Source organism: Heteronotia binoei, chromosome 15, assembly GCF_032191835.1.
Source record: "Heteronotia binoei isolate CCM8104 ecotype False Entrance Well chromosome 15, APGP_CSIRO_Hbin_v1, whole genome shotgun sequence".
Taxonomy (NCBI): Eukaryota; Metazoa; Chordata; class Lepidosauria; order Squamata; family Gekkonidae; genus Heteronotia; species Heteronotia binoei.
In genome coordinates, this window is record NC_083237.1 from 67,818,577 (window position 1) to 67,830,731 (window position 12,155).

The 12,155-nt window shown below is 48.8% G+C and overlaps 1 protein-coding gene across 2 annotated transcripts in view; it reads right to left on the reverse strand.

Moving 5' to 3' along the window:
* The window catches only part of LOC132584819 (charged multivesicular body protein 3), a 39,736-nt gene continuing 27,581 nt past the window's right edge, over positions 1 to 12,155 (reverse strand). Inside the window, exons 1-6 of one of the 2 annotated variants that reach the window (XM_060256742.1) lie at positions 8,710 to 8,832; positions 8,539 to 8,599; positions 8,108 to 8,287; positions 4,325 to 4,446; positions 2,812 to 2,926; positions 1 to 614 (exon numbers count right to left, since the gene is read on the reverse strand). In XM_060256742.1, coding sequence (XP_060112725.1) covers positions 475 to 614; positions 2,812 to 2,926; positions 4,325 to 4,446; positions 8,108 to 8,287; positions 8,539 to 8,599; positions 8,710 to 8,754 — 663 coding nt within the window. In that variant the 5' untranslated portion in view covers positions 8,755 to 8,832 and the 3' untranslated portion in view covers positions 1 to 474. Of the gene's footprint in view, positions 615 to 2,811; positions 2,927 to 4,324; positions 4,447 to 8,107; positions 8,288 to 8,538; positions 8,600 to 8,709; positions 8,833 to 12,155 lie in introns of those variants that run through there. The other variant, XM_060256745.1, reaches the window with a different exon arrangement.

The window sequence follows — 12,155 nt, forward strand, 5'->3', positions numbered from 1 at the left end:
TGAAATACATCCACAGTTTTATAAGTTTTATTCTGAATTGTACAGTAAAGGCAAAGAAGTTTCAGAAAATATAGAATTAACTGTGTGTTATTTTCAATACCTTTTGGTAGAGGAAATGTTTGGAAGTGGATAAATGTAGTCAACCCCTCTACCTGAAAGGAATTATCAGCTCACTGGCTGTAAAATATTCAAAGCTGCCCACCTGGATCTATTAAAGTACAGTTATAGTACTTCAGAAATGTGCACAATGCTATTTTGGCTGTCTCAGCTCACAGAAGTAATTTTGAAGAGACAGTAATTAAAGCATAGATTCAAAAGTGAGTGGTTTTTTAAAAAGAATATATACACATACACCAGTTGCATTCCTTATTTAAAGATATATACAGAAAAATCTTTTGTGTGAAGTTTTACATTGTAAAGGCATAACTGAACAGCCCATGGCAAAATGAATTGAACTGTACAGGAGTTCTATTCTTAGCTACGGAGAGTAGCTAGCCGTGACTGCATGGCTTCAATATCTTCTTCTTCATCATCATCGATGGCTGCTGTAGCCCCTTCAGGCTCATGTTCTGGAAGGGCATCAGTAACTTTACCAGGTGCTTTACCTAAGGCTCCTGAAAAGAAATCAAGGAGAAAGATCAACAACTGGAAAAGAAGCCGAAAAATGTTAACCTAGAATCCTGTTAAAAAGGTAAAGGTAGTCCCCTGTGCAAGCACCAGTTGTTTCTGACTCTGGGGTGACGTTGTTTTCACAGCAGACTTTTTACGGGGTGGTTTGCCGTTGCCTTCCCCAGTCATCTAACTTTCCTCCCAGCAAACTGGGTACTCATTTTACCAACCGCAGAAGGATGGAAGGCTGAGTCAACCTCGAGCTGGCTACCTGAATCTGCTTCCACTGGGATTGAACTCAGGTTGTGAGCAGAGGGCTCCGATTGCAGTACTGAGGCTTTACCACTCTGTGCCACGGGGCAAACTTCTAATATAATTGTTTGAAATACACAGTCAAATTTATATCTGTCTCTTCCTGTTTCTGTGGGCTAACTTCACCAAAATGTCCACTCCAGGATGGGAGGAATGCTAGCGGCCAGCCAAGAATTTCCCGCTTCCCTTTTTAAGCTAATAAAAGAGAACATCAGAGACAACGTTAACGGCACATATTCAAGGGTGTAGTCAATTTCTGCCTGTGGCCAAGGCAAACTCAAATTTTGATAGCTGGTGTAATCACTGGCTATAGTGAAAGCCCTGATTTTCTTCTTTATTATTATTCAACAGTCCTAAATAATATTAGGTAATACTAAAGCATCCTTATATTTTTAATGCTTCTAATATAAGTCAGACCTGTATGTTTCCTGATATTCCTGTGTCTTCACAAACTGTTACTAACTCTAACCTGCATCTGTAACTTTCTGTAAAACAACCTGTATGTCACTTTTGGACCAACACACTTTCTCATGTCAGCTTTTCTCCCCCCCCCCGGCCCCCAGTAACTTCTGGAGTTGGATCACAACCATCTGCTTCAGTGCGCTGCCTGAGAAAGGGAAATCTCTAACAGGCCATTAGAGGAGACAATTTTCTGAGCCGAAGGATTTCCTTCTTTAAGGCAGTCAGGACTACACCGCTTAAAGGAGCAATTATCACCTCCTGGTCTCAGTCGAAAACCTCTATGCAAAATGTTGGATTTAGGTGGGGTAGCCATGTTGGTCTGAAGCAACAGGACAAAGTTTAAGACCAACGAAGTTCAATTGGGATACACTGAAACGGACTTCCCCAAGCCTGAAAAAACGTGCATGCGCGTGAAAGCTTATTCCTAGAATTAAACTTTGTTGGCCTTAAAGGTGCCACTGGATTCAAACTGTTCTGCTGCAAAATGTTGTAAGGCATAAGGGGCAAAGGTTGAGGTTGTAGGTAACATCTCTCCAAACACCATCTGCAGCTGCTCTTCCAAAACTGAAGGCCATCCACACAATACTGACTGGACAGTTCTATGGATACATTCTGAACCTGTACTGCACTCAAACTGGTATCCAAGTCAAAAAACATGAAAGCAATTCTATATTTGAAGCGCACAGGAATCCAGTCACAGAACACCACGATAAGTTCAGTCTGAACATTTTGCAGAGCCTGTTTTATTCTTTGCCACCACCACAGAGCAGGCACTAAAATGAGTTCTCCGACATCTGGCCATACTTAACCCACATTTCCCTCTAACTGCTTCACCGCCACACTTTTCCTCTGGGCCGCCTGGGTTTGATCAGTCAGCGTGGCAACTTCCTCTGAATTGCACTTCCTCACTACTTCTGCTGTAGTAGTAAGGTATTAAGCTCCTTCTTGCTCCATTCTACAACCACAAATTTATTAGCAGCAGATGAAATCGGAATGGCTGATCCAACAGAATTCATCTGTGCCGCAGATTCACAGAATCATAGAGCTGGAAAGGACCTCCAGGGTCAAATAGTCCACCCCCCTGCACAATGCAGGAAACTCACAAATACCTCCCCCTAAATTCACAAGATCTTCATTGCTGTCAGGTGGCCTTCTAACCTCTGTTTGAAAACCTCCAAGGAAGGAGAGCCCACCACCTCCCAAGGAGGAAGCCTGTTCCGCATCTCTCCCTCCCTCCCAGGCATGGCTGGTGAGTCATGAAAGGAACATTCAGATTCCTCTCCACAGCTGACAGCACTGGGGGTTCTCACTGGGTCAGCATGACCTGCAAGACTCAAGTCTAACAGAGAAACAGCACTGCAAAGAAAGGACAGAACAAGGCATGAAGGAGCAAGCCACAGCCATGCAGATGGGCAGTCTCACACTTACCAGCTGTGATTTCAAACAGAATTTTATCAACTTCCATCTCTGCCTCCTCTTCCATCTCCTCTTGGTCCTCCATGCTTTCAAAAGTGTCCTCCAACATCTCTTCTATAATACCTGCCTAAAGGAATTAAGATGATACTAGCAGACCAGATATTCCATATACACAGAACAGGGCAATATAATTCTTTCTGAACACCTAGCTTCTTTCTCAACCATAGCTTGGGATGATCTAATCATTCGCATTACATTTTATATTCTAATAGCACAGTAGGAATATCTTTGGATACTTAAATCTGGTGGCTGAACTGTGAACAAGCAAGACAGATCTTTCTACAAACCTGAAAGTGCTCCAGGTTTGCAGGAAAATGTGAAATCTTTTTTTAAATAACTGGTCAGCTTAAAAAATCCATAAATGATAGAAGAAGCACCTGTACTTTTAAGCAACAGATCCCCTTAGTGGCTGCTGCTAGGCAACCGCATCATTCCAGGCTGGGCTCTTTCGTCTTGTGGCCTTTGAGGGAAGACTCCCTGTGGCCAGGTCTCGGCCTGGGGTGCCAGCTCCAGCCTGAGAAATCCCTGGATATTGTGGTGCAATCTGAGGAGGGGAGGGTTTGGGGAGGAGACAGTCCCCACCTGGAGGTTGGCAACCATTTGAGAGAAGGATGCAGGCAATGGGGAGAAACCATGGGGACTTTCAGGAAAAGATAAGAGAAAGCAGTGGGAGAGCGGAAGTGAGATGCCTCCCGTAAGTCCTTGTGGATTCCCACTGGTAAGCTCTAGGAGTTACACAGAAAAGGGGAGAAGAATGGCAGGAAGGGATGTTCAAGCAGCCGCCATGTCCTCCAGTGGGGAGTGTGCTGGCATCAGGAGAGCAGCGGGTTGCCCTGATGGAGTCTGAAACCTCCTGAGAAAGGTGGTTTCGCCGCACTGTTGATCCTTCTCTTGGGCCATAGATAGTTTTCTCTTGTTGGCTAGACTGGGCGCTCTCTCTCTCTCTGGCCACCTGCCTGCCCAGTGCTCCTCTGTGTGGCTCCTCCTCCCACCAGCCACCCTTGCTGATCAAGCCCCCTGGTCTCAGCTGGCAACTGGGAGCTTCCACAGGTGCTGCTCAGAATGGGCAGTGGCTGCTGTCCTTCCCGCAGGGCCCTGCTGCGCTGGGAAGCTCCTTCTGGGAATGGCTTGCATGTTTTGGCCCGGCCAGGCTTGGGCGAGTTGCCAGGTGAACCAGTCAGGTCCATCGGCTCCCACCAGCCCCGAAGAGGGTCAGCTCTGCTGACTCGTGCTGGTCCTCCCGAGCCAAGGTGTCTGCTGGGGGTGGTGCTTCAGAGGGAAGGGGGCTCTGGAGCTCCGCCATGCATGGAGCCAGATAGCAGTCACAACTGGCAAAGAGAAGAGAGCCACTACAAGCCAAGGAGACATGCTTTGAAGCCAGTACAGCTCCACATTTGACTCCCCTTCCTCTGCTATAGTTTGTCTCCAGATTACGCAAGAAGCACAAAGCAGCTGCTGTGCTTACCTTCATCATTTCTTTGGACAACTCCCTCATGGTAGCCTGAATTTCAGGTATTTTTACTAAGTTCTGCATGGCCTTCATGACTTCCGTGCTCTTCTGTAAGGACCCAGCCACTCTAAGGACAGCTGCAAAGAGAAGCCACAGATTTCAGGTCAAGCTCATAGCCATGAAAAATCCTCTTCAGCACCTGAGAATCCTGCTTGCCACCAATTCAGATTTTCTAACTGATTCCATCAGAAGTGGGCGAGGAAACCCAAGATTACAAGCTCTCCATTCCCCCCCCCCCCACTTTGTAAACTTACAACTTCAGTTTAAAAACATGGAAAAAATACAGCACACCTAAGAAACAGAGGAGCAGACAAAGAAACAGACTGTATGGAAACACACAGGTGTTCTTATCATTCTAATTTGCTACTGGAGGAAAGACAGGCACTATATGATTTAGCAAATGACAAGGAAATTATTATCAAGGGAGCAGATAAGAGAGGAGGCAGTTTTAATGGACAGATGGGACTATCATGCATTGGTTTTAATCATAATGGTTTAATACCAACCATTATTTGCCTATAGGTCATGACCCTACCGCCCATATTGCTAGAATAATTAAAACCATGGTTACACGTTATGGAGTATATTAGTGACTCAAAAAACATTTTTTTTTAACTAACAGAATTTCCTAGTGTCAATTTCCTATGCACTCCCAAAAATACACAAGGAAGGGGCCCCACCACCCAGTAGACCAATAGTTTCAGGCATTGGTTCTATTTTGAAAACACTAGCACAATTTTTAGACTATTTTCTTCAGCCTTTTGTGAATGAAAGCATTTATTTAAACTACCCATTTTATTAATGTGGATAAAGGTTATAAAATACCAAATGATATGTTATTTGTCACATTGGACGTTAGGGCTTCATATAAGAACATATCACATAATGAAGTTACGGAAATTATAGTTAAAATACTGTCAAAAAATAGAATTTAAATCCACCTACTTTTTTTCTTATAGATTAGACCTTATGCTAGAACATAATTATTTTCGTTTTGATCAGACCTTTTACATACAAAAATGCAGGATAGCAATGGGAAATTCAGCAACTTCTAGTTTGGCTAATCTTTTCATGCAGGATTTTGAGATTAAATATATATTGTCACCTGAGTTTAATCCTTTTGCCACTTCAATTCGATTATACAAGCACTTTATTGATGATATTTTAATTTGGTTGGAAGGAGAAAGTCAAATTTTTGCCTTTTTTGAATGGCTTAATAGTCTTCATGACTATAAAAATTTGAAATGAATTGCAACAGGGAACATACTAACTTTTTGGACACAATGGTGTTTGTTGACGAGTTCAAGGTTTAGCAGTAAAAGCATGCCATAAACGTGTCAGGAGCATTATTTTGCAGATCTACTAACCCCATATTACACCTGTATTCATGACTACTAACATCCATTGTATTTCTTAAACATTCAGTACTTTGTGGATAGTGGGATCACAGAATCATAGAATTGGAAGGTACCTCCAGGGTCATCTAGTCCAACTCCTTGCACAATGCAGGAAACTCACAAACACCTCCCCCCAAACTGGATGTTCCCAGTTTGCAGGTGAAAAGGGAGTGCAGGGAGCTGGCTGTAATCTGGTCTCTCTTGGGCCAACAATGATAAGGGCCAACTGAACTGGTATGTTTAAATTTCTAAACTTTGATCTGCCACTTATCTGCCGCTGCATTTATTGCCTCCATTCACACCCTGCCTTTCTCTGTGACTGAAACCCAAAGCAGCTTCCATCTTTTCATCTCCTCTGTTTCTCCTCACAAGAGCCAAGTATCTGACTGGCTGAAGCACCATGACAGAACAGGAATTAGAGAACCTGGGCCTGATAAATGAGCCTGGACACCCCCACCAGCTTTTGAGGGGGAAGGGGGGGGCTGCTGCAGCTGCACTGAGTTACAAAAGCCATGCGGTAGCAAGTCTCCCCGTGATTTCTGCATTACGGTATGTCATAACTTAGAAAGGTTCTTTTTTGCTTTGCTTTCCCATTCTGTAATCCTAATACTACTGACAGAACGGTTTTTTACATTTTGTCATTCCTCCTTGAATCTCAATGAGAAAAAGAAGCTACACGTGAAGTAAGCAAAAATGAATTGTAAAAGTGCCGGGGGGGGTGGTAGCAACTGACTCCTGGCACCGCCTCCTTACAACGATCTGCTCCCCAACTCAACTGGCAGCCAGGAAGCCCAGCAAAGGCACCCTCCTCCACCTCTCTTCCAGCCAGAAGCCAGAATGAGCCCCCATCCTCCCCTTCTTGGGAGGGAACAGGGATCCAACACCTTGCCCTGGGAGGGACTGTCTTGCCCTACGTGACAGCTAGGATTGTTTCAGGCCAGAGAAAAGATCTTTGGAGGGGCTTCATGAGGGGCTCCTCGCAGCCAGCCAACACTGCCTGGTCCTTCTTCGATGGCTACTACTCACATTCCTTCTTCCTCTCTCTTTCTCTGGAATGTCTGTCCCTGTCCCGCTTCTTTAGCGAGCTTCAAGGTTTGCTAAAGGCAATAGTGGGGGCAGCAGTGGGGTGGGGTGAGGGGATTCAGTTAAGTCTTTCTCCAGGTATAAAGAGGTCATGGGTGCGTGAACTCACAACTTGACTATGAAGGGCATGTCTGCATCACTGGGTCACAACAGCTGAAATCCATTCAGGCACTTGGTAGGAGGCAGCCCTTGGATGGCCCTCCAAGACACGGAACTGCTGGAGCCTCTTCTGATGGAGATGAGGGACTTTGCTGGGAAAGGACAGCCCTGAGGATGTGCCATCCATCCGGAGCAACATGGAGACATCCTCTCACTATTTGGAGCAGCTTCGTGCAGACACAAAAGTGGTGGAGAAGAAAGCACGCACACTCTAAACTTCAGTCCAATAAGGGACGGGGGGAAATGCCCTCAATTGCCAGACGACTGCTCTGTCCCACAGCAGGAAACTAAACAAAGAGTATGACCTGCCACATGGATGGGGGCTTGCATGTTCTGGACAGCCCTCTGGTTCTCGTGCCACACCTCGGTCTCTATGCGGTCTCAGTGTTGATGCTGAAGTCCCAGAGGACTAAAAGCCTTTTGAGTCAGTAAGTTTTGAACCAGCATCAGGATATGCAAGTTCACATCTCATTCTGGGTGACCATGGGCTATTGATTCTCAAGTTGCCAGGGGAATGAAACCAAGGAAGAATGAACCAGGTATGTTACCTGGAACTCCCAGGGGAAAGGGTGGCATGAAAATACCCCAGTCCAAGACCAATGGTTTTGTTTTGAGACTATCAGGTGTGTGTGTGTGGAGGGGTGCATTACACCCAGAGAACCTCTACACCTATGCAACACTGCATAGTTAGCCCAAGAGGCCATGGCAATATCCCCTTTCTGCCACTTCTCTTCAGCAACGGCACTTCCAAACCATGACAGGTGGGTGACTAGAAGGGGAGGTTGTGGCTGAGACAGACCCCAGCTGGAAATGTGCATCACCTTAACCAGAGCTCAGGAGTTGAGCTTCTTGTCACGAGTGCACATTTTAACACCGCGATGAATGGCAGCATTACAGCAACAGACAGAAAAGGCTGTGGAAGCAAAGAAAGCAAGAGCTTAACCCTACAGGCAGAAATGCTTTAAAATAAGATGTTAGATGTTGAACGTTATTACATATGGTTTCTTTGTCCTGAGATTTTAGGGATGCAAGCCAAGTGGGCCCCCGGAAGCAGAGGGGCCCCAAAGTCCCATCTCGAGAGCTTGGGCGACATCCTTACCCAGCTGGTTCTTCATCCCCATCAGGGCAGAGTTCATGTGGGCTTTGGAGGCGTACAGTTTGCTGACGGCCTTCCGTGAGCGGAGCATCTCCTTCGCCAGGACCACGCACACGTCTCTCTGGCCCTTCTTGGCAGCATCTTTGATCGACCTTTTTACCTTTTCCTCTTCTCGCTGAATATCTAGGTTTGGGAGGAAATGCAAACAAGAGCGCAAGCTCCAGCAAGAGCTCCGGCGTTAGCAACCCCGAGTCGGCTGCTGCCGTCAAGCTCCCGTATCTGATGGCCGTTCTCACCCCCCCCCCCCGCCCCGCCCCGCCCCGCCCCGCCCCGCCTTTGCTCTGTGCTCCAAGGAGCCCGGAAGTGGCAGAGCTGCACACCCTCGCTGGAAAACCAGCCCCGCACTCCCCTCCCCTCCCGCCCGCGGAGCCCACCTCGGATCTGCCTGTCGATCACCCGCATCTCCTTGCGGATCTTCAGCGACCACTCGTTGACCTGCAAGCAGAGCAGAGCAGAGGAGGCAGAGCGGGCGGGAGAGGGGAGGAGAGCCCGGGGGGGGGAGGGGGTGTGGCCTCGTCCCGCCCCGCCCCCTCCCCGCCGCTCACCAGCTCCTTGGGCGGCTTCTCCTGGCTCTTGCCGAACAGGCCCATCGCCCCAACGGCGCCCGCACGCCCGCCTGGCCCGCCCCGCTTCCCGTAGCCCCGCCGACCCGGAAGTCCCTCCGCGCTGGCGCCGGAAGGGGAGGGGCGAGGCGCCGGAAGGGGCAGGAGGCGCCCCCTCTTGGCGGGGGGCGGGGAGAGGCCCTGCTGTGGAGGCGGGACAGACCCAGGGGCCGCCCCGAGAAGGCCCTGCGGAGGGAGGGAGGGCAGCCGCTGGCCTTGCGAACGGGCGAAAGCAGCAGGCCTTCTCTAAAGGTGGCTCCTCTTGCTCAGGAAAACCCACGAGGGCCGCTGGAGCCTAAACACAACAGGACTCAAAGGGCAGTCCGATAGAGGACGGGGTGGGATTGTTTTCTGGGGCCCCGGAAGGCAGGACCAGAACCAGTGGGGTGAAATTGAATCAGAAGAGTTTCCGGCTCAGCATTAGGAAGAATCTCCCGACCGTTGGAGCGATTCCTCAGTGGAACAGGCTTAGAAGCCCTCTTGGATCAGGCCAGTGGCCCATCCAGTCGAACACGCTGTGTCACATAAGAACATAAGAGAAGCCTTGTTGGATCAGGCCAGTGCCCCCTCCAGTCCAACACTCTGTGTCACAGAAGAACATAAGAGAAGCCATGTTGGATCAGGCCAGTGGCCCCTCCAGTCCAACACTCTGTGTCACATAAGAACATAAGAGAAGCCCTGTCGGATCAGGCCAGTGGCCCCTCCAGTCCAACACTCTGTGTCACATAAGAACATAAGAGAAGCCTTGTTGGATCAGGCCAATGGCCCCTCCGGTCCAACACTCTGTGTCACAGAAGAACATAAGAGAAGCCCTGCTGGATCAGGCCAATGGCCCCTCCAGTCCAACACTCTGTGTCACATAAGAACATAAGAGAAGCCTTGTTGGATCAGGCCAGTGGCCCCTCCAGTCCAACACTCTGTGTCACAGAAGAACATAAGAGAAGCCATGTTGGATCAGGCCAGTGGCCCCTCCAGTCCAACACTCTGTGTCACATAAGAACATAAGAGAAGCCCTGTCGGATCAGGCCAGTGGCCCCTCCAGTCCAACACTCTGTGTCACATAAGAACATAAGAGAAGCCTTGTTGGATCAGGCCAATGGCCCCTCCGGTCCAACACTCTGTGTCACATAAGAACATAAGAGAAGCCATGTTGGATCAGGCCAATGGCCCCTCCAGTCCAACACTCTGTGTCACATAAGAACATAAGAGAAGCCCTGTTGGATCAGGCCAATGGCCCCTCCAGTCCAACTCTCTGCGTCACATAAGAACATAAGAGAAGCCCTGTTGGATCAGGCCAATGGCCCCTCCAGTCCAACACTCTGTGTCACATAAGAACAGAAGAGAAGCCCTGTTGGATCAGGCCAGTGGCCCATCCAGTCCAATACTCTGCGTCACATAAGAACATAGGAGAAGCCCTGTTGGATCAGGCCAGTGGCCCATCCAGTCCAACACTCTGTGTCACATAAGAACATAAGAGAAGCCCTGTTGGATCAGGCCAGTGGCCCCTCCAGTCCAACACGCTGTGTCACATAAGAACATAAGAGAAGCCATGTTGGATCAGGCCAATGGCCCCTCCAGTCCAACACTCTGTGTCACATAAGAACATAAGAGAAGCCCTGTTGGATCAGGCCAGTGGCCCCTCCAGTCCAACACTCTGTGTCACATAAGAACATAAGAGAAGCCCTGTTGGATCAGGCCAGTGGCCCCTCCAGTCCAACACTCTGTGTCACATAAGAACATAAGAGAAGCCCTGTTGGATCAGGCCAATGGCCCCTCCAGTCCAACACTCTGTGTCACATAAGAACAGAAGAGAAGCCCTCTTGGATCAGGCCAGTGGCCCCTCCAGTCCAACACGCTGTGTCACATAAGAACATAAGAGAAGCCATGTTGGATCAGGCCAATGGCCCCTCCAGTCCAACACTCTGTGTCACATAAGAACATAAGAGAAGCCCTGTTGGATCAGGCCAGTGGCCCATCCAGTCCAACTCTCTGCGTCACATAAGAACATAAGAGAAGCCCTGTTGGATCAGGCCAATGGCCCCTCCAGTCCAACACTCTGTGTCACATAAGAACAGAAGAGAAGCCCTGTTGGATCAGGCCAGTGGCCCATCCAGTCCAATACTCTGCGTCACATAAGAACATAGGAGAAGCCCTGTTGGATCAGGCCAGTGGCCCATCCAGTCCAACACTCTGTGTCACATAAGAACATAAGAGAAGCCTTGTTGGATCAGGCCAATGGCCCCTCCGGTCCAACACTCTGTGTCATATAAGAACATAAGAGAAGCCCTGTTGGATCAGGCCAGTGGCCCATCCAGTCCAACACTCTGTGTCACATAAGAACATAAGAGAAGCCCTGTTGGATCAGGCCAGTGGCCCATCCAGTCCAACTCTCTGCGTCACATAAGAACATAAGAGAAGCCCTGTTGGATCAGGCCAGTGGCCCATCCAGTCCAACACTGTGTGTCACATAAGAGAAGCCCTGTTGGATCAGGCCAGTGGCCCATCCAGTCCAACACTGTGTGTCACATAAGAACATAAGAGAAGCCCTGTTGGATCAGGCCAATGGCCCATCCAGTCCAACACTCTGTGTCACATAAGAACAGAAGAGAAGCCCTGTTGGATCAGGCCAGTGGCCCATCCAGTCCAACTCTCTGCGTCACATAAGAACATAAGAGAAGCCCTGTTGGATCAGGCCAATGGCCCCTCCAGTCCAACACTCTGTGTCACATAAGAACAGAAGAGAAGCCCTGTTGGATCAGGCCAGTGGCCCATCCAGTCCAATACTCTGCGTCACATAAGAACATAGGAGAAGCCCTGTTGGATCAGGCCAGTGGCCCATCCAGTCCAACACTCTGTGTCACATAAGAACATAAGAGAAGCCTTGTTGGATCAGGCCAATGGCCCCTCCGGTCCAACACTCTGTGTCATATAAGAACATAAGAGAAGCCCTGTTGGATCAGGCCAGTGGCCCATCCAGTCCAACACTCTGTGTCACATAAGAACATAAGAGAAGCCCTGTTGGATCAGGCCAGTGGCCCATCCAGTCCAACTCTCTGCGTCACATAAGAACATAAGAGAAGCCCTGTTGGATCAGGCCAGTGGCCCATCCAGTCCAACACTGTGTGTCACATAAGAGAAGCCCTGTTGGATCAGGCCAGTGGCCCATCCAGTCCAACACTGTGTGTCACATAAGAACATAAGAGAAGCCCTGTTGGATCAGGCCACTGGCCCCTCCAGTCCAACACTCTGTGTCACATAAGAACATAAGAGAAGCCCTGTTGGATCAGGCCAGTGGCCCATCCAGTCCAATACTCTGCGTCACATAAGAACATAGGAGAAGCCCTGTTGGATCAGGCCAGTGGCCCATCCAGTCCAACACTCTGTGTCAC